General features: G+C 41.8%; 1 protein-coding gene across 3 annotated transcripts in view; it reads left to right on the plus strand.

The window, feature by feature from the left end:
• ST8SIA5 (ST8 alpha-N-acetyl-neuraminide alpha-2,8-sialyltransferase 5) overlaps nt 1-21,733 on the plus strand; it is a 77,094-nt gene that overhangs the window by 51,936 nt on the left and 3,425 nt on the right. For all 3 annotated transcript variants that reach the window (XM_040090784.1, XM_040090785.2, XM_040090783.1), the window contains 5 exons: nt 8,824-8,916; nt 11,462-11,548; nt 14,868-15,012; nt 17,276-17,388; nt 20,892-20,984. In XM_040090784.1, the coding sequence (XP_039946718.1) occupies nt 8,824-8,916; nt 11,462-11,548; nt 14,868-15,012; nt 17,276-17,388; nt 20,892-20,984 (531 nt within the window). The remainder of the gene's footprint in view (nt 1-8,823; nt 8,917-11,461; nt 11,549-14,867; nt 15,013-17,275; nt 17,389-20,891; nt 20,985-21,733) is intronic.

The raw sequence follows: 21,733 nt of genomic DNA on the forward strand, positions 1-21,733 counted from the left end.
GCTCATCCAGTCACATCCCCTGCCATGGGCAGGGACACCTCCCACTGTCCCAGGCTGCTCCAAGCCCTGTCCAGCCTGGCCTTGGACACTGCCAGGGATCCAGGGGCAGCCACAGCTGCTCTGGGCACCCTGTGCCAGGGCCTCAACACCCTCCCAGCCACCAATTCCTTCCCAAGATCCCAGCTGTGCCTGCCCTCTGGCCCTGGGAGCCATTCCCTGGGTGCTGTCCCTGGGTGCCTTGTCCCCAGTCCCTCTGCAGCTCTCCTGGAGCCCCTTCAGGCCCTGGCAGGGGCTCGGAGCTCTCCCTGGAGCCTTCTCTTGTGCAGCTGAGCAGCCCCAGCTGTGCCAGGCTGGCTCCAGAGCAGAGGGGCTCCAGCCCTCTGATGGCTGAGGTCTGAAATCAAACACACTTCTCTCACTGATCCCTGCTCTGGCAGCTCTGCTGTGCTGGGGTAACTCACCTAACCCAGGTTTTCACCACAGTGCTCAGAACAGTTCTTCAGACTGTGTAGAAGCAGCCTGTGGAAATAGAAGATTATGTCATGTATGTGGTGCAACCAAAATTGTGGATCCTGTTTGTGTCATCTAATATTGCTCTGGGCAGACACTTGACAGATCTCAATTTGCTGGGCCCTTTTGGGCACCAGAGCCTTCATTTAGGTTCAGATTATGTTGCTGAAGGCCTTCTAGGTAGCAAAAAAATTGTGAATACTAGCAAGAAGTAAAAGTGAAACACAGGAGCTCCCCGAAACCATACGGATTTCAACCAAAAGAGGATTACTCACACAGATGCAATAACAACCAGTTGTTGAACACTGGCTTATTTTTGATTCTCGTGTGTCACCCATTACTCATATTTCTATCTTTTGCATTTTACTTTGTGATAAGCATCATTAAACCTTACATCATCCTTGTGGAGAATCAGGTAAAGGGTTTTATCTAATGCTGGTCATTAGAAGCCATATATACAACTCCTTCCCAGAGCCCTGATTCTTCTGCTCTCCTTCTAATATGTTTTGGAACTTACTGGGATTGCAAGTTCTTGTGCTTAAATATTTTTTCACTGACAAGAAGCTGCCTTGATGACAGGATGACTTATCTGCCATATTAATTGGTGTACGGTGTTCTCTTTAGTCTACTGGAGCTAAAGATAAGATTCAATGTAGAGCTTTTGTGGCGAGACCAGAGAAACCTCAGATGGGCGAGAGGAGATTATACTTTTAGGCCTGTCATTTTGTGCACTGAATTGTCTAGTATGACAAATCTGAAACTTTGTCCCCACTGGCTGCACAATAAAAAGTAGGATCAATTTGATTTATCAAATACATGTTGTACAAGAGTGAACGTAAGGGTTTAGGATTTTCCTTAAGTCACATTGCCGACTTCTTTGTACAAGGATCCTAAAATCTAAAAAACACAAGAAGAAAAAATAAGCAGTTGCTTTCAATAAGCTAAAATGTGGGTTTTGAGATGTCTTTGATGTATAAGGGTTGTCATGAGTTTTGCTGTCCTTCTAGGTGGGTGGTCATACGGATAACAACATCAGCAGATTATTTCAGTCAGAGCGAATGGGAAAGGGCTTGATTAAAACACCCAAGCATCCGTTTATTAAAAATCTGAGAGTTTTGAAATGAAACTGGGAAAATAGGGCTTCCTGCAGCATACTCCACTGATGTTTGTCAGGAGACAGCGGTGGTTTGATGCAGTGAAAGACAAGAAGCACCAACGTCTCCCTGAAACTCAGATTCAATGTAATCTCCAATAAATCATCAGTGCAATGCACAGTGGGAAAACCTCTGAATGGAGATGGGTGTCCCTCTGTGTCAGAAAGGACCTGGGAAGCACAGGGGGTGGTGGTGTTGATGGGCTGCAAGGTGGGCTTACCTCTGGGGAGAAGCAGGAGGCAGCCTGGACTTTGCCGTGCCATTTAGGGCTGATTCTGCTGGAGCTCCTGCTGCTACACCCACGACTGCTGCAGTGGAGCTGTGTTTTGCAACTTACTGTGGTGCTGCACTAGGCTGAAACAGTGGAGAGGCTTGTGTCCCGAGTCAGTGGACAGATTGGAAGGGAAAGAACGACGTGCCATTGGCAGGAGTGGATGTTTGGTCAATTCACGTTGCTAATGAGGTACTGAGCAGCAGAGCCGAGCAATTGCAGTCTGTGTGTGGAGGCCTGGAGATGGGAGATCTGAATCAGAATGGCAGTGAGCAGCCAGCGCCAGTTTGGCAGGAGTTGTGATGAAAAACACATCCTCAGGGCATCACAACCATCATCTTGACTACACAGATGTGTAAGACACCTGTGGAGTCATGGGATTAGGTCAAAAAAAAGAATCCAGAAAAGGAGTATCTCTGAGGAAAAAAAAACACAAAAAAACCTGTGCACTTTCCACTTTTGTGGGGATGTTCAGTGAGCAATCCATGAACAGCCTTTAAAGGACAGAAATATGAAAGCCACTGCTCCTCTGCAGAAGATCAAACTTAGGAATTTAGGGCTGGTCCATGGAAGCACTTTTGGTTTTTTGAAAGCAAAAATTTGAACTTGGAAGACAGACACAGTATCTTGGTAAACTGTCCTTGCCTTGATAGATGGACCTATCTAACATAATCTATTATCAAAGCTAAGAAAAACTTATGACTCTATAAGAGCAAATGTATCAAAATATCCTAAGTGAACCATCAGTGGTTTCATGAATCAATAGCTTTTAACCTCAGCTACAAGAATCGCCTGGAAAACTTGAGTCCCTGTACAAGGATTCCAGATCCTAAATTTTAATTACTCTGGTTCTTCTAGAAAGAAAGCCAGTCCTGAACTAAAGATGCCATTTCTATCCTTTGCTTCCAGGCATTGAATACTATTTTTCCTTGCTATACTGTATTGAAAGCCTTCCTGCCACTGGTGATTGCTTCCTGGTGCAGTATCTCCTTACTCAGTCACCATATGTTTAGATTAAGCTTCACACGCCTCGCATAATTTTTTAGAATTCAGATAATTTCTGCAGGTCCTTTTGTAACTCTCACCAGTGTCTCAAACTCCCAAAGATGAAATGTCAGAGCTGGATGCAGTAATTCAGAAGAGCCATTACTACACAATGTATACAAAGATAAATGACCATTTTCCCTTGGTTATATTTTAATTTTTTTTACATGACACAGCTTGTGGTGGCATATTTTTCTCCCACCTACAGACACATACGGAAAGTTCATAATCAGTTAGACATCTATTGCGTCTACTAGCATTAGAGATGAAGATGGCACAGGATTTAAATCAGTTATTGCCAGTGACATTGTCATCAGCACATGGTAGACAGGAGGAATGTGAACCATCTTTTTAAACATTTGTTGTCCCCAAGGGTGAGACAATCAAATAGTTTCATCAAGCTGTTTAAAAGAAGCCTGCTGCTTCTCCAGTCTCTTTTGTTGAGCCCACAGCTCTTCCTCTCTCAGTTCAGCCTTTCAAGCACCATCCTGTTGTGGACAAGTCGACTCAGGCTCGCAAATAACAGAAACAGCACAAGCAGCAATGTGTGGTTGTGGGTGGTTTTGTTTTTGTTTTTTTTTGGGGGGGGCTTTTTTGTTGTTGTTGTTTTTGTTTGTTTGGTTGGTTGATTTGTTTGGTTTGTTTTTGTTTTTTTTTGTCCCAGTCCTATTGAAGTTTAAATTAGTCTGAGAGCATCAAACATTCCTGCTTCCCTTGTCACTTCTACATCAGCTTCTTTACCTGCTCAACACGGATCATCCCTTTCCAATGGGACAAAACCATCTTGGGAGAACAGGCCATGCAAAGTGGTAGGAAAATTCCATTAGGGGAGAAATCCCCCAAATTGATGTAAAGCCCTTAAACCTTTTGACCAAATATTGTGGGTTTTGATGTTGTCAGATGAAGCATTAAGAAAAGCAAAGGCCAGCGGGGTTTGGTCTCTCACAACGGGCTCTGATGAAGTCAACACCTACTGTGTTCTACTCCGGATGAATTTTCCAGGGCCTCTATAGCTGTGGTAGGCTCCACCCCAGCAGTATTTTTGCTCCAGGGACCTGAAGATTCCATGAAGGCCTTGCCAGATGACGTGAGTCCCCTGTGCTTTGGGGAATGTGCTCTGGCACACTTGGAATGTTCCTGAGTAAGGAAGGTGAATCTCAACCCAAGGCTGGCCGTGGATCGGCCCATACTGATGAGCGCAGGCACTGCTAATTGGACAGCACTCTTAATAAGCATTTAGTAGAAGCCTGCAGGGCTTGGTTCATTTATTCTCATTTCTTAGTCACTGGATAATGCATATTTTTGGAAATATCTTTGTTTTTCCTGCAGGGTAGGTGGAATCCTTCCTGCGATGCTCTTGCCACGCAAGAGCTGCAGCCTCGCTGCGGTGTCGAGAGCTGGCACTGCAGGAATGAGCAGAATGAATGGGGAGGCAGCTTGAGAAAATGGTCCTGCTTAAAAGATGCCTGACCATTGCACTAAATTATGCTTTAAAACCTTTTTTCAATATATCAGACAAATCTGTGTCTCAACCCAAGCGTCACTTGAAGGCAGGATTGAAGTCTCAGACTTTTTAATTTGTGTAGTGTGAGCAAGAAAAGCTCACATCTGATCAAAGCAGGAGCAGCCCATCTGCACATGATCAAAGACCTAAGTATTAGCTGATGTACTGAGAAACCAAATGTGTCTCTCAATAGTGAGTTCAGTAGGCAGCTCAGCTGGAGGTGAGGTTGCACCAGGGGACGTGAATGTTGGAAGAGAAGAAAGTTTCAGTTGGTCAAAAATGGAAAATTACAGAGTGAATAGCATCTAACTTCTGGGCACTCAGTGCAGTGGGCTGTAAAAAACCAGTCCTCTCTGAGCACTTGCAGCTCGTGTGGCGTTCAGACACAGGATTTGATACTGGAAAAGTGTTGTAGGTTTGAAAACTACGATTGACATGCGCGGACACAGAGCAGTGAGTGGTGTGTAGTGCCCAGTGCCCTGAGAAAGTACAATCCTACATGCAACTGAGCTGTTTGTTGTAATTCATTTGCAGTTGTCTTCTTAAAGTAAAGAATCGTGAATTCTTGTATTGGTTTTCCTGTAGGCTTGTGACCTTTACAGGGATAAAAGTTATTTATGTTTCATCAGGGGAAGTGAAAAAATGGAGGGAGAGGACATTATGGCAGTGACAGATCAACTCTTGTTTTATGGATAATAAAACTTGACTGTCATTCTTGTAAAGCCAAAACACAGACCTTTTCCGTAGCAAAAGGAGTAAGCAGTATAGTCAGGTTTGTCACTTGTCACTAATCAGGAATATAAACCAAAATAAAATGAACTACACCCTTGTTTCTTAGCTGGAGATCAGACTGAGGAGGATGATGGGGAGGACAGTTTCCATTTGTGCTAATTAAGATTTCTGACAGGCAAATGTATCATTTGCAGGGAACTACATGTTTTAGAGTGGGAGTGAGCAGGCAGAAAGAGCTCTCAGAGACCAGGGAGTGGGTGAGATGGATGCTTCCTCTGGGAAAGTGTGGGGGCCGGATCTCCAAACACTCCCTGCAGGACCAGACCCTTGCAGGATGAGGACATAGGTTTAAAAGGCATCTCTGGAGGCTGAGGGAACCCATGCCTCTTGTGCTGGGGCCTGGTGTTGTGCAAAAGCTGCATTCTAGGAAAGCACAATGTGAAACTCTTCTGTGGGAAGAGGTTGTCCGGTGTTCCAGGGAACGGCCTCTGCTAATATCCCAGCTTGTCTGCAGCAGGAGGAATTGCTGTGAAGCAAATAAATAGCATGAGCACTCCTGGGAGAAAGAGAGGAACCCTTTTTCCTGAGTCTATTGACCAGCCACTGTCTTGAAAAGTCCTTAATGCTGCTGTAGCTCCATTATGACTTGCAGCCAGTGTGCAGCAACATCCATAGCATGGCGACTAAGGAGGGTTTCGTGGCTGTCTGTCTGCTCCAGTGAGGTTCAGGGCTGATGCAGGACAGCCCGAAGGATGCTTATTCAATACTTGAGATCACTGAGCTTGCTTCAGTCAAACTGACCCCATGGCCAGCAGCATCTCTCGTCTCTGTGCAGAATGACACTGCCACTGGCGTCCCCTGCTTTTGCTGCACGTGTCCTATCAGCGATGTGTCATCCAGCCCATTCCATGAATCCTCCCTCTGCACTTCCACGAGGTAGCAAACAGTGAATTCAATGCTCCCAGTGGGTCTGTGGGGAAAGCTGAAGCTGTTGTGAGAGTTAGAGGCTTGCAGGACAGCCCTGTGTTTTCTCAATCTATAGGCTCATGGAATAGCTCTCCTAGAAATGCAGTGTTGCCTCATGGATTGATTTCCTTTCAGATGCAGAAGTGGTTTATTTTTGACCCAATCCTTTCCTCCTTAACCTTCTGCTGCTTTGGTAACACATCCTTTTTCATTTCTATTTTTGGCTTGTGGATTGAGTAAACAGGCAACGATCAAAGGCAATGGCTGGGACACAGGAAATTTCATCTCCATTTCATAAAATGACATCTCTGACTCCGATGCCACAGACTGAAGGCAGCTTTCCCGTGCTGTGGTGTTCCCACGTGACAGCATGTGCTGCTTGACATCTGAGCTGCTGCTCTCTAACTTAGCAGCACAGCCAGAAGTGCACAAGAAAGATAAAAATAAACGCTAATCTAGATTTTTGCTCTGCTTATCTGCCTGAGGCATATCCAAGATACTGAAATGAACTGTTAGGTGACAGGTGAGGATGAGGCTGGTAGGCATTGCTCACTCCTGTGCACCCTAAGAAGAAGCAGGTGTGTGTAAGGTGCTAAGTGTTGTGTGGGGGTGTGTACCTGCCCCTAGTTACTGTGTAGAACATGCACATCCAGGTTGCCAGCATTGTCTGACTCAAAGAACCAAAAAAAAAAAAGGATTGATATCACAAAAGACAGTCTGAAAAATGATTATTTCAGAGGATTAAAGCATTGTCTGTACTGGTAGCCAGAGGGGATTCCTTCAGCCCTGGAAAATTCTGTGATCAGTAAGAAATCCTATGGAGCTGTCTAAAGAGAGATTTTGGTTTATTTTGGGGTAGTTATGTGGAGTACATCCACACAGGGCTTTGGCCTGGTGAAATCGGGTGGGCTCTTAATCCAAATCCAGTTGAAGCCTCATTCACAAGTTGCTCAGTGCCAGCTCAACAAGACAAGCCCATGGGTGATATGCCAGGGCAGTGGATTTCAGCTGCTCCTTAGTAAATGTTGGATGTCCGGGTGGATAATTTGGCTGGAAGGAGAGTGTGAGCCTTTTTGTGAGAGCCCAGATGAGGATTCATGTTAGGTCTCCCTTCATCAGGCTGAGGAAGTCTTTTCATAGAGTTCTCATTGATTTTGGAATAGTTTAACTCCATAATTTCCTCTGCAAAATTTATAAAAATTCATTTTTGTTGCCGTGACAGCTATATAAACACATTTACAAATAGCAGCATTTTTTAAAGATGAGCTATTGGGTTTTCCTGACTTCTTTGTTAGGAAATTTTTGTTCTCCTCCTCCCACCTTTTAAGCATGTGCTTCCTCCTTTCAGTCTCAAGGTTTGTGCCTCTCACTGGATCACAGAGATGTTTGGTTTGGGGTTTGACAAAGCTGAGGTGGTGAAAACCTCAGGGAGAGGTGAAGGAGACACTTTCTAAAGCAGCACTTGACAGGAGAGAAACACTCCCAGTTGAAAGCAAATTGCTTTGGGAGGCTGTTGGACTTTTTTCCAGTTACACATGGGTCAAACACGAATTTTTATATTATTTTGCAATGACACAAACCTCAAATATTACATTTTCACAATTACACGATGGCTTAAATGAACCTTTTCCACAAATCTTATCTTTTTATTTCCCACTGAAGCTCCAAAAATGGAGTTCATGGAGTTACAGCCTCATGAACTCCAGGATTTTAAAGGATCCATCAAAAGAGCTTCTTCTAGCCTTGTTCTTAATGCCTATTCTTCCAGGTCATCTTCTCTTAGTTTTTCATTTTCATCTAAAGTGTTTCATGGGTATGTGCAGATCTTAGGAATTAGGTTTTAATACAGACTTCTAATGATTAGGAGTGAAACTGATGCAGATCTTGGTTTAAACCCTAAATCCTGTTTGTCATTTCAATACAGACTCATTGAGTTCACTTGACAGCTTGGGCTTTTTCTTTTCTCTAAACGTGAACAGCTACCATTGTCTTTTTCTTCTCCTTCAGTCCAGTGAGTAAGGTAAAGAAATTAGCCAATAAATTAAATATTTATGTTTGTATTTTAATCAAGACTATCACTGTTATTTGTGCAGTGTGTGAGCATTCAAATCCTCTTGCTCTCATTTTTTTTTCCCCAAAGTATAATCCCTGTTTCCATTCCCTTCCAAACAGACCAAAAGAGCAAATCCCAGTGAAAAGCTTGTTCCTCAGGAGCTGTGGAATAGCCTCCACAGACAGAATACAACCTCTAGCACTTTTATGATGCTGTTTTTTTCCAACCCAGCACAGTCAGGCATGCAGAAGATGGGAACTGTGTTCCTTAAATAATCAGTGCTTTTGCCCTGACTTTCAATTCCAGCTGCCAAGTGCTGACTGCTGGAAAAGGTACCTGGTCCTTGTTGTTGCTTCAAGAGAGATAAACTCCTGTAGAAATGGAAAAACTGGGCATGGGGGACTGTTCTAGGACCAGCAGAGACATATCTGCTTTCCTGTGAAAGAACAAGCTGGGTATGGGCCAGGCAGTGCAGCCTCAAGTTAGGCAAAACCCATAAATGACGACTTTCAGCAAAATTCTGTTGATGTGCAAGACAATTATTCTAGCTTAAGCCTTATTTGTGATATATTTTCTTGTCCTTTCTCAGGTATTTTGAGTTTTATGAAGGGCCTTTGGAATACAACTCTACGAAATGCCTGGAATTAAGGCAGGACATCATTGAGGTGAAGGTCTTGTCTATGTAAGTATGAATGTAAAATAAATGTAAAAAGCAGAAGTATTTACCAATAAAAGCATCGCTAAAAATGCAGGATGGACTGTTATCTTGCATTGACGCTGTCTAAAGATGCAAGGCTCAAGAGATCACATCAACAGGGGTCTCAGAGGGGATCCCTAACCTTCTCTAACCTGTGCAGGCAGTGTTCGAATTTGATCTGAGATCCATTTCAGAACATGGAAGCTTTTCCCATGCATTGAGACACTTTGGCCTGGCCCAGAATTGTTGCTGGGAATGAAATACAGTGTTTCTAATATCATATTTCCAGTAATTAAAGGGTAAGGACAGCCAGACTGAGTCATGCAAATGTCCATCTAGCTTAAGGATCTTTCCCTGACCATGGCCTGTAGTGAAGGTTAAAAAAGGAAGAAAATGCTCAGTCCTTCCTGATAATAATACTGGCATGGGGAATTGTGGACTGGTAGGAGGAGTCCTGACTTGAATAATCAGAGTGGACAATAAACCTTTTTATTAATTTGGTTAGATATTTTCTGAGCCCATTGCTATTTCTGACCTCTTCAAACAGAAGGGAGTTTCACAACTCAAAAACCCTCAGTGAAAAGGCAAGAAAATGTGATTCTGGGAAACAATAAAAATGTCTCTAAATTGTGTTTTGTGGTCCAATAAATACATCAGGAAACCAATGAGTTTGATGAGATGTACATGTGTAGCTGCGGCGAAGGAATTGGGTGAAAAAAGTGAGTTTGCCAGTGTTACAGTGCACATCTGGAAAATTTTAGTGTTGCCCTTTTGTATTTTCAGCATTTCACTGAGTTTAGGTGCTTAATGCCTAATCACTCACCATGTCTAAAGCCAGTAGTTTGGTGATGTTGCAGGCAATGCACAAAGTCTGCAAAGTGCACTGGGAAGGTCAGTTCAAAGGGCAGCTCCACAGGTGCACAATATTAAGCATCCAGGGCTACAAAAAACAGAGTTTGTTGCTCCAGGTCTGCATGAATCTGAGCATTTCTCCCTCACTGACTCTGTGCACAGGAAAATGTAGGTTACGTCCTTGCCTTCTGCACTGGATGAAGGATACACGAGTAACAAACACGCTTTGCACCGCTTGCTGACTCGCAGCTCTTAAAAATAAATAGGAGGGGTGAGAATGTCACACTTCTGACAATGTTCTGCTGAAGATGGGGAGCTCTGAATTGCTTGCTTGCTGGTTTGGTTTTTTTTGTTTGTTTGTTTGGGGTTTTTTGGGTTTTTTTTTGGTTTTGTTTGTTTGTTTGTTTGTTTGTTTTGTTTGTTGCATACTTATCAGAGGACACAGAAAATTCCTCATTTTTCTTCGTCTTACCCAGTGGCCCAGGGAAGGCAGTGGAGTCCTGCTCAGCCAGATATGAGTTAATTCTACAGTAGATGCCATTTGACATTAAGCTCTTTTACTCTGCTAGTCTCCTCTGATGTTCTTCATTCAAATGTGCTATGTTTCCCAAGCCAGCCCTTATGGTAATGGAAGATTTCCAAGTTAATGTGCTCTGGTGGGCTACAGAAAGTACAATATGACCTAATTCCTTCCTGTAACTTCCTCAGCCTGGGAAATGCTAGGTTCCACTGACATTAAATATATAATTATCTTAAAAGTTTTTGCTTTATTCAAACATTAAAAGCCCTCAAGCCTGAAGAGAACTCATTAAGACCTATCAATCTAGCAGAAATCACAGACTTCCAGATTTCTCAGCCAGATTATGCAGTTACTTCCTTTAGATATTAGCAAAACCTTCATTATCTCTGTTGTCCAAATGCACAAGAATATGTGTGAACTTCAGTGTGGAAGTTCTTGGAATTGGTGATATCACAAAAAATGAGTCATCCTGTATCAGCCTAGTTGAAATAAGAGGGGGGGGGGGTGGTGTTGGTTTTTGTTTTGTTTTGTTTTGTTGTTGTTGTTGTTTTTAATTTTTTTTTTAATGTGACTACAGGTATATTGATTAACAGAGGACGAGGTAGAGATCCTTATGTAAAGAGCTTTCATTTCCTCTTACCATCAGAGACTCTTATCCCTACACATGAGCTCCTAAATTGTTCATAAAATAAATTTACCTACAGTGTTGTGCTGTAGAATCTCACAGATTCAGTGAGATTAACTTCACCAAAATACAACCTTTGTTGGCCAAATGAATCTCCTTTTCCAATACCCCCCTCCTGGGCCCTTCTGCTGGGTGCACCTTTCCCCCCAAATCCAGGTGATAGAGACCCATTTGCTTCCCAGCAGATTTTGGTGGAGTAGATGCTTCTTGCTCAATATTGTGTCCTTTATCCTGAAAAAATGAAGAAAGTCTATCAGGGAGGAGAAATCAGTCTCAAACATCAATTCTTGTGTACATAAGACTTAGAGTGGCTGTCTGAGCAGAAAAAGGAAGAAAAATTATAAGTTTTGTCCTGTCTAGACTGACTGATTTGCCCCATCAATTTGCATGGTACTCTGTCTGCAGCTCTTTTAGGAAATTAAGCCCTTGTAATAAACTTAATTTTTATTTTTTCTTTCTTTTTTATATTTTAGGGTGAAACAAACTGAATTGTTTGACAGATGGAAGAGCCTACAGATGTGCAAATGGGAGATGAATGTCACAGAAGCCAATTTGTTCAAGTAAGAATGGCTCACATTAATGAGACTCAGTAAAATTTACTTTAGTTTGAGTTTAGCTTCCTGCAGAGAGATCAAAATTTCATATGGATAGCAAGAGTAAGCATGACAATATATGATGTACTATCCTTTTGAATGAATGTGGACTTTTCCCTCTACCTTTTGTTTTCCCTACAAAAAAACCAACTCAGAAGCAAGAGTGAAAGAATGCTTTTCTGGCATGTGGAATGGTCTTCCAGGAAGGGGAAGGAATTTGGTGTGGGAAAGACTTCCAGGTGTAACTTGGGCAGCAGTGAGGATGGAGATGAGATTTAATTGCACCTAGCATGTCAACCTAACTCTCTGGCTTGGAATAGTAGTATCACTGGTGAAACTGCAAATTTGGCCTACAAAATACTCAAATTAGATTTCTTTTGTGTGTTTTAGGTACTGTCAGACCTTGTTTACGACTTCATCTGGTTGTGAGGTTTTTTGTTGTTGTTGTTTGTTTGGGGTTTTTTTTTGTTTTTTTTTTTAATGGCTTCTCTACATATTACATCTACATATTTTTTCTGGTGTTCATAGACCTCTCAGTTTGTTTCTGTAGTGTTCTGTCTTCATGTAAATTCTCTGCTGAAGGTCCTCCATGATCCTCTCAAGACACAGCTTTTGAAACTGGCCTTGTGAAGGCAACAACAGATTGAAATCAAAACAGTTTTTGAATGTTATACATTGATATATTCCAGTGCCATATTTGAGTAGGTTTTGAGAAAATAAACCATTTCAGGGTAAGTGCTGTAGACTGAAGTCTGCAAGTCGCTGGTACAATTCAGAGCTGTTGTTTATAATAAGGCCCCCTGCTTTATCCCAAATTCTCTTGCATGATTCCAGGAAATAGCCGTCAGGAGTTAATGAGAGAATGTGAGAATGCATGTGCTAAGTTAGTCATTGGCATCTTTAAAAATAACATTGTTAGTCTCAGGCTCATAACAGTTTCTCCAACGTGATCTCTGCACCTAAGGTTTTTTTGTGTTTTGTTTAGTTTTGTTTGTTTGTTTAGTTTTGTTTGCTTGTTTTGGTTTGTTTGTTTGTGTTTTTCTTTGTTCCTTCCCCCCCACCCCTGTATTTTTCCTGGAAATTACTTCATAGGCAATTATCAGAGCCTGTTTTGAAGAGAGGAATCATTCAGGATTGCAGCTCATTATTTTAAAAACAGCTGGAATGAGAGGAGTAATGATTGTGCCCAGAGAGCAAGAAGCACTTTGATGCATGGAAAGGAGCTTTTTGAGGTTTGGGGTGCAGAGCAGAGGTGGGAGCAATGAGAAAGGACTATCCAAAGACCGCCAGGGGGACCATCAATCTATCTCAGGCCACCAACACCAGCACATCAAACAAAGAACCCCTCTCAACCCTGTTCACTGAGAGAAAAAAAAGAGATGAAAGTTTCCCGGCACTGCCTGTACCTGCCTGACTGATATTTCACTGCTCCAGGAACCCTCACTGGCACCCAGATGTAACATCATCTTTGTCAGCTGGTTTCAGGAACAACAGTAGTGCTTGTAATTAAAAAGGAAAAAAAAAAAAATGTCTACAGTCTGTTTCATCTGTGTCCAATGAGGCAGAGACCTCGGCGTGTGAAAGTGTGGGGAAGCTGTTGTCCCTTAGAAGCAAACCAAGGTCTCTGAGTTTGGAGGTTGTTTAGGAGGAGGCTGAAATGTGTAACCCTCCAAGCTGTGGGATTTTGAGTTTTGCTGGACCTGGACCATCATGTGAGGTGGGGAGAATCCATCATATTTTAAATGGCAGCTGCTCAAGCAGCAGAGAGGGAGAAAGGGCAAAAATCACGATAGAGTTTGTATCTGGAGAATAAGGAATGCAGTTTCCTTGAGAGTCCTCTTCCATCAGATATCAGGCACTCACATAAAGGACTGTGCCTCTGGACAACCAGCTGGATGTTAAGGAAAAACATCTCTTTCAATTCCTTAAGGAGCAGCCAATGAAGAGGTTTTTCTCGTATCCCAACTGTAACAATTCAATTTTACTATCTGCTTGTAATTATTTTTGCTGTTAGACGTTATTCATTGACTTTTTCAGTCTCATTTGCTGCCTTGATCTGATGGTCATTTTGTGCCATCCTGCATGACTCAAGTGTATGAGAGTAATTGGACATCAGTGAAATGTTTGAATAATTCTCTATTTGCTTTCTGGTGCTCGTAATAAAGCCCATAAAGAAGACTGGCTTATTTTTCCAACTTAGAATATGAGGCCACACACCCCGGAGGCAAGGCATTTAATCTGGGATATTTGAGAGCTGTTTGGCTTTGTCTTCATGCTTGTACATTCACCATGACACATATTTCTTGTTAAAGGTATCAAATGCATTGACTGAGAAATAAACCATCTCTGGAATAAGAGTGAGCAGAAGTCAGGGCTTTCAGTGCCACCAGTAAAAGAAGAAAAGCATTCGGGGAAGGATGGGAGCTGGGAAAGGGAATCTTGTTTGCAAAGCTGCTTCTCCCATTTACATTTCATACGAAACACAGCAAAGCAATCAGAGCTGAATGGTTTTTCTCTCTTACTCTGGGTTCCATGTTCAGGATTTTATGTGGTTCTTGTTTGCACTGGAATTTTTTCCATTTTGTCCCAGGGACAAAGAAAATTTTGGTCATTTGTCTGAAATTTTGGAGTTTTAGGCATGACCAATTTGCCTGGCACCCATCTGTCGGGGCCACATCACCTTTCTGATGCACAGATGTGCAAGGCCAAGGGCAAAACTAAGATATTTGAAAGGTTTTTTTGTTGTAATCGAAGTGTACTGTGCTCCACAGAAGTCTGGTAAGTGGGGTGGTGTCTCTGGGTATTGCTGTTTAAATACTGCCCTGCCCATTTCCACATCCCCAGAGGGACTCTTTAACCCCTAAATTTCCTGCCCAGTGATGTGTATATAATTTATAAAATGTTGAAGAGCTCTAAGGTAGAGAGGGACTAATTCATTAGGGTGGTTTTGCCGGGATATTGGAGGCCAAAGCTCATCCTCAGAGACTAGAGCATGGCATAATTTGCACATGTATTTCCCACAGCCTGGAAGAGACAAGTACAGGTGTCTCATTTGCTCTCTTTTCTTTTATTTTTTTTAGCCATAATTTTCTCAATCAAAGAAAATTTCACTGAATTTGAAGTTTTCTGAATGAAAATCCAGCAAGGCACCATTTTACCCATCCTAGAGGGAAAAAAAAAAAAAAAATCTCTCTTTGGTGACAAATATCTTGTTAGGAGTAACAGCACTTGCAAATCCTGTATCATGCCATCAGCTCCTTGATCTTATTTCTTTTTCATTTCACAGGTCTACTCTGTCAAGGTGTTGCAATGCCCCATCCTTTCTGTTCACCACCCAGAAAAATACTCCCTTGGGAACTAAACTGAAATATGAAGTGGACACGAGTGGAATCTTTCATATCAACCAGGAAATCTTCAAAATGTTTCCAAAGGTGCCTCTGCCCATTTGCAGGATCAGCTTCACTGTACTGGCTGCATTAGGCACTATCCCATAGCCAAGCATTTAGCACCTGTTTGGCATTTCTACAAAAATCACTGCTTATATTTTGAAAATGTTAATTTTTGATACAATATTTTAGATGATTATCTTGTTTTCAGGTGGTCATCTGCAAAATATAGACATACACAATCATACATATGTATGTGTGTGTGTGTATATATTTGTAATTTCCTGCAGAATATTGTTGACTTAGGAGCAAAGTGGTTAAAAAATAAGAAAACTACATAAAAGAGTCACTTATTGATCAGAACTCCTATAAAAGATAGTATTTACATATAATAAATGCAGCATTTGGGGGTAGGCCTGCTTTTCTTTTTGGCACGATTATTTTATAATTCATATTCACAATGACTATTTTTATGCTTATTTCCATTTGCAGATTATCTGTGAATGGGCTTCATAATTTTTAAACATGCTCATCATAATGATTATTCAAAACCTTTCCAGCAAATAACACTTGACCTCCAGGGGTACTCAAGGTTATAATCAGTGGGAAATTCCCTCTGCACGTAGTGACTGATGTGCAGGAGTGGGCTGTTGTGGCTGCAGATTTATCTCGAGGCACACCCCTTCAATTTATAGCAGCATACCTGGAGGGGGTAGCTGAAATTTATCCGCTTTGAAAAGTCAGAAGTATATTCAGGTTAAGTACTTAGATTTGTGCCATTGAACCTGTCCTTCGGGGTCCAACCACTTCTAATCCTTTGGCTTTCCAAGCGCTGCTGAGAGGCAGGAAAGTGCTGTTATCTGAATGTGCACATGGGGAGCCGGGGCAGAAACAGGGGAAAGGCTCGGATCCAGGAAAGGACTTTGGTGTCTGAAGACATGCAAAGAATGAGCACAGCTAAGCCCAGCAGTATTGTCCTCAAAACCCTGCCTGGTTAGGCAGATGAGTGCATGAAAGTCTGGACACCTGAGATCTGCTAGGAGTGTGCTAGAGCTGCTGTGGTGTTCATCCAGGTGTGATCAGGATGCTGTGAGGGCGTTATATGTGCCAAAATGCCTTTGGGAGACACTGGGCAGTGACCAAAGCCACCCTCTGCATAGGAGCAGGGCTACAGCCTGGCACACGTAGGAAATAAAGGGCTGAAAACACAGCAGCGATGTTGTAGGGGTAAGAGCCTTGCACTAAAGCAGGGGCCCTGGTTTTTGATTTCCCTTCCAGGGCTGCCAAGGCACTTTGTGTTAAGAAATCACTGCATAAAGCACAGACAGCTCCATATTTCCTCTCTGTCAGACAGCTGCTGCTTTTCTCAGACAGGTGAAATTGCATGCCCTTTTTGCCTCATGGCTTATGGATGCCGTGGAAAGATCCTGGGAATAATCACCCAGAAATGTCAAGCCACTCCTGCATCCCCTCCGTAGTTTGCAGCATGAGATTATTGATAAAATATGTATGTACCAAAAACGAGCACTCTCATGCTTATGTAAGCACATCCCTACATATTCATAAGGTGTAGCGTGGCTCAGTTCTGCGTCACAGCCCTCTCACCCTAACAGCCCAGTTTGTTCTCAAGATGTGATTTTCACTCTCTCTGGCTCTGGCAGCAGCTGCATCTCTGTGTGTGAAGGCAGGATTCTGCCCAAAGATTACAGGATGATGCATCCTCCACAAGTCCAAAAAGGTGTCTGACCAAAGGCAGTGCTGGTAGTGCAAATGCCAATTTATAATCGTTAGTTCTACTAGTGCAATTAGAGTTGGTAAGGACTGAAATGCGGGCTGCTTTCTGCAATGTGCTGTCTGACAGACTTCTTGGGCTTTACTGGCTGGCCTGGAGCTCTGTGTGCAGACTTCCCAAAAGCAGGACACCTGAGCCTGAGGAGTCAGCACTTTGCAGGCAGCTCAGAAAACACTGCCTGAGCTACACTAATTCATGGTTTGTGCCCTCACGTGGAAATCAAAGGGGAAAGCAAGTGTCTAAGATTACTCCTTTTGCTATTGAACCTGAGGAAAAATAACAGGTTATTGTTTTTTTCCCCACTTGGGCTTGTTGCCTGCACATTCTCTAACTGCGCAGCAAAATGCCCCATCACTTTGTGTGCAGGGAATATTGCACCCCAGAACCAGTGCCAACAACCTATGGCTAGTGCCTCAAGGTGTAGCTGCAGAGGAAGTAAAAAAGAAGAAGTGAAAAAGAGACTTATTGGCTCCATGTTTTGGGGCCTTTAACCGTTTCCTTGCCATGCTGTTGCAGGACATGCCGTACCACCGCTCCCAGTTTAAGAGATGCGCTGTGGTTGGGAACGGAGGGATTCTGAAGAACAGCAGATGTGGACGGGAGATCGACAGCGCAGACTTCGTGTTTCGGTAACCAACACAGCTCCATTTTTTTTTTTTTCTTCTTTTTTTTTTTTTTTCTTTTCCCCCTGCCTTTTCTAATGACAAAGAGAACAGTACAAAGCTATTCTCTCTCACGTGGAAACATGACATTTGCTAAATCGGCTGTGTCGAGCCTGCTTCTTGGAGAAAAAGCCATGTTTAAAAAAGAACCAAAAAAACCACAAAAAACAAAAACCAATCCCCCCCCCCCCAAAAAAAAAACAACACCAAAACACCACACAAACCATCTTACTTTATAATATTTTTTTTAAAATTAAGCTTTGAGGAATTATTTCTCCTTAACTCCATGGGGTTAATCACTGACTTATTGGCAAAGTCTGATGCTCTCTTTCAGGATATCCCCTCCCACTGAGGTTGTGGATTTATGCTTGTATGGACATTAGCCTGTAAGCAGTGTCCTTTGAACCTGGGCATAATTTTCTGGGTCAGATCTGAGCCAGAGGTACAACCTCTACAAAGTGACAAGCAGCTTGGTAAGGTGTTAATAGCTCACAGCTGATGTTCCTCAGAAGGGTGTTTCTGGACTGGTGCTCAGTAACAGGACTTAGTGTAATCAATAATCAATCTAGGGCCTCCAGAGTCACCAGAATAACTTTAAAGGTTAAGTGTCTTCATTGCTTCTCGTTATATGTGGAATTGCCCAGGTTTTGCATAAACCGTGATGTCCCACAATGCGGGACCCTGGATAACAGCCTAGCAGCAGTTTTATAATCCTTAATATATATGAGAAAGATTTTTTTATTATTCATATGCATGACTAATCCCTCTCTAAATCCTGTTAAGCTCTTTGCCTGGGTCATGGCATATGACCACTAGCTCACAGATTCATGGCTTGTTCTCTAGAAAAGAAAAATCTTTTTATTTCAGTTGGCCTATTTTCTGATCCTGCTTGTGTTGTCAGTTTAGAATAATTATGCATAAAACAATTTATTTCTCTGACTTCATAGCAGCAAAAATTAGATCAGATTTTGGTTCAGCGCAGTCTTAATTTAATTTGACATCATATGAGAAAATTATACAGGTCCTACATTCAGTATTCATTGTTTTCAGACCCTTGTGTCTGCCTCTTATCCCAATTTTACACCAAACTCTTATCTCAGTTCTCAATGAAAAAAAAACAACTCCGTGAGAAACTCCAGGTTTCACATAATTTTTTTCTTAAAAGCCTGGTGTACTCCATGTGCATTGAAGAGTTACTGTAGATCCCCTGCTGGTGTGTTGGATCACAACCATAAGCATGGATGAAAGGAGCAGCCCATGTGACACATGGAGATGGCAGGTCTTTAAGCAGAAGCTGAAATATGTCTGGCAAATCTCTTTTATGATTAAGGACTTTTAGTAGAGGTCCTCTTTCACCGCTGCTACTCTTCCTTGTACCGTAGAAAAACTGGTAAAAAAGAAGAGATATTACTACAGAACTTAGAAATTGGGTTGTGTTTGGTAGCAGTAACAATTAAATGGAGTTTAGTCAGAACTGGAATATGAATAAATAAATCAGTGTCAAAAAATCCCCTGGTTTGCCATCTCCAAAACATGGATTATGCACAAATATGTGCCAGTGTTTTAAAACTCCGGGTCTGCTGACATCAGTTTTAAAGTAAAGCTTGTGTTCAAGGTCAGGTCTGAACAAATCTGCTTTCCAGTCACCACCAAACTATCAGGAATCATCATCTTGGTCACCAGTGAAATAATTGAAAACATTTCATGAGCTGCTTATGGAGCCCTGATTATGTTCGGTGATACCTTCAGGACACTTGGGGAAACCTTTTTTTGTGGCCAGCAGCATGCAGCCTAGATTGTTCTGTGAAGTAAATTTTGAAAGCAATTAGCTATAGTAAAATAGAATATATAAAATACACACCAGAATTGCATTTACTAGTAGTTATTGTCTGTCTCCATCTACTGGCCAGAGCAGAGCTCTGTGGTGAAACACGGGGGAATTTAGAGATGGGACAGCTCTCCGGGCAGAGATGAGTTTTTGGAGTCTTATGACAAAAGTACAGTTCGTGCAGATGGGACAATTTTTATAAGATCAAGATCAAGATTATTTATTGCCTTCAACAAATTCAGGCATTCTTGATCCTGGTGTGAATTGCCTGTTCAGAAATATTGAATCTGATTATTTGAAAACCTTCCTCAAATAGAATCTTTAAGTAAGCAAAGTCCCCAGTGCTAGGTAGTACTGGGGGTGCCCAAGGACTTGAATTGCATGACCAGCAGAGGAAAGTTCTAGAAATGGCATTGTCTATGCAAAGGATAGTGAAAAACTGTTCTCTAACCTGATAAAGATGGACTATGTGTAAGGTGGGTGGGAGCTTTTTGGATGTGAGGACTTTGAAGGAATTTTTCTCATTCTTCTGCTCCTTAAACTGTCCTCACTCTTTGACTGAGAAATTATCCTGACAGCTGAACTGTGGTATTGTGAAAACAGTATGCATCTCTTACCCTAAATACCATCACAGTTTTCTCCCTGTTTTCGTTCAGCCCTGTTCTTCAGAAATATGGCCGATTTTGAGAACTAGGCACAGCAGTATTTTTGAGATGTGGGGGTCTTCACAGTGATGTTTTTAATTGAGGCTTGCAGATCTCTTCCAAAAGCTTTCAAAGTGTTACTCAGTGCCTAACTCTAGCTTAAACTGTGTGTAAAGCCAGTTGCCAGGCTGCATGTTTTATCCCTGAAAACACATGCTGAAGGTTTTCTTCAGCTGGATTTCCTTTGGAGGCAAAGACAGAGAGGTAGCTTGTGAGTGTGTGTTTCAGTAACTTCAGCATCTCTTGAGGGATGCTCTAAATTTTATGAGATAATGTATCTAGGACAAGGTGAATGGAGGTTGGGCAAAGTCAAGGCTTGCAAATCTCACAAGTTTGCTTCCGATAACTTTGATGTCCTGTGATGAATTTGTGGAGTCAGAATTGCTGCTATTAGACTGTGTTGGGAGATGCTTATAAATGGAAAAGGAAGCAAAGCAGATAGTTTGGGATTAATTAGGTCTGGATTGATTTGCCTCTTGTGGAACATTTCCCCTAAATTCTCCTGGGAATAAACCAAAGCATCTTAAAGGCAGTGTTTTAGATAAAGTTTATTAATTATTGAATACATCTCAGCTACTGCTGAGCAAGCCTTTGATTTTATAGGCTGACTTGCCTTGGAGCTTCAATCCATTTTGCATCATAAACTGCCAGAGTAAATAGGTAAATTGCTATTAAGGAGGCAAAATGAGCCTGCAAAAGCCTCTGCAAAAAGGGGTCATCTTTCACAGGTGAGGGAACAAGAGAGGTCTTCACACAGCCTTCAAAACTTGTTAGATTATGGCACAGTTTGGGCATCAACATGTTTTGATACAATTTTAAATTCTTACTCTGTTTCTAGATTTGTTGCTTGGCAGAAATGCTTAAATAAATTATATTTTCTAGTCCTGAAAAAGTGAAAGAAATTTTTTAACTTTCTTATTATTTTTTCTCTTTTATAGGTGCAATTTGCCTCCTATATCTGATAAATACTTCATGGATGTTGGGGTGAAGACAGATGTCGTGACTGTAAATCCCAGTATAATCACTGAGAGGTTAATTCTTTTTTCTTTTTTTCTTTTTCTTTTTTTTTTTTTTTTTTTTTTTTTTGTATTTTCATTTCTCTTGATTTCCCAAATCTACCTTTAACTTAATTCTGTTACACAGTATTTTTTCCCCAATCCTACGTTACACCACACTATGAATCATACATTTCATTCTGAATTGAGTAAGTAACAAGTTGTAGAAATGTGTTAAACCCTTAATCCTGTGCTTTGATGACAGAAAACGGAAAGGCAATGAGCTAAAATTAAAACAACGGAGCCATCCTTCCCCTGCTCTGCTTGCAAGTCCCAGTCAAAGGTCTTAGGAACATTCAGGGTGAAAGAGACTGGATCCCACCCAAAATGTTAAAGTCGTAGAATCAGAGTCATTAATGCTGGAAAATTAAGATCACGAAGTAAATAAAGTAACACACACTGTCACATGTTTTAAAGAAATGTCAGTGAAACTACTGTAGACAGGACTGACTAGGTGATTTTAATTTTAAATTTGGTAATGCCCTAATGCTACCTTGTGACATATTTGAGACTGGGAGGCTCATTGCCGCCTTCCCTTCTTGATGGGACAATGTTTTTCTTTTCTCAAGCAACATATAATAATTTGTTTAATTTTGGATTTATTTTAAAAATGTTACAGTTAGACATTTTAAACACTCGCTAGCTTTGGTGTTCGCCACTTTTTTATGCAGCTCTGCACTGCACGGTGCACTATGTAGCTTGGAAAAATTACATATTTTTACTAA

This window comes from Hirundo rustica, chromosome Z, assembly GCF_015227805.2.
Source record: "Hirundo rustica isolate bHirRus1 chromosome Z, bHirRus1.pri.v3, whole genome shotgun sequence".
NCBI classification, from domain to species: domain Eukaryota; kingdom Metazoa; phylum Chordata; class Aves; order Passeriformes; family Hirundinidae; genus Hirundo; species Hirundo rustica.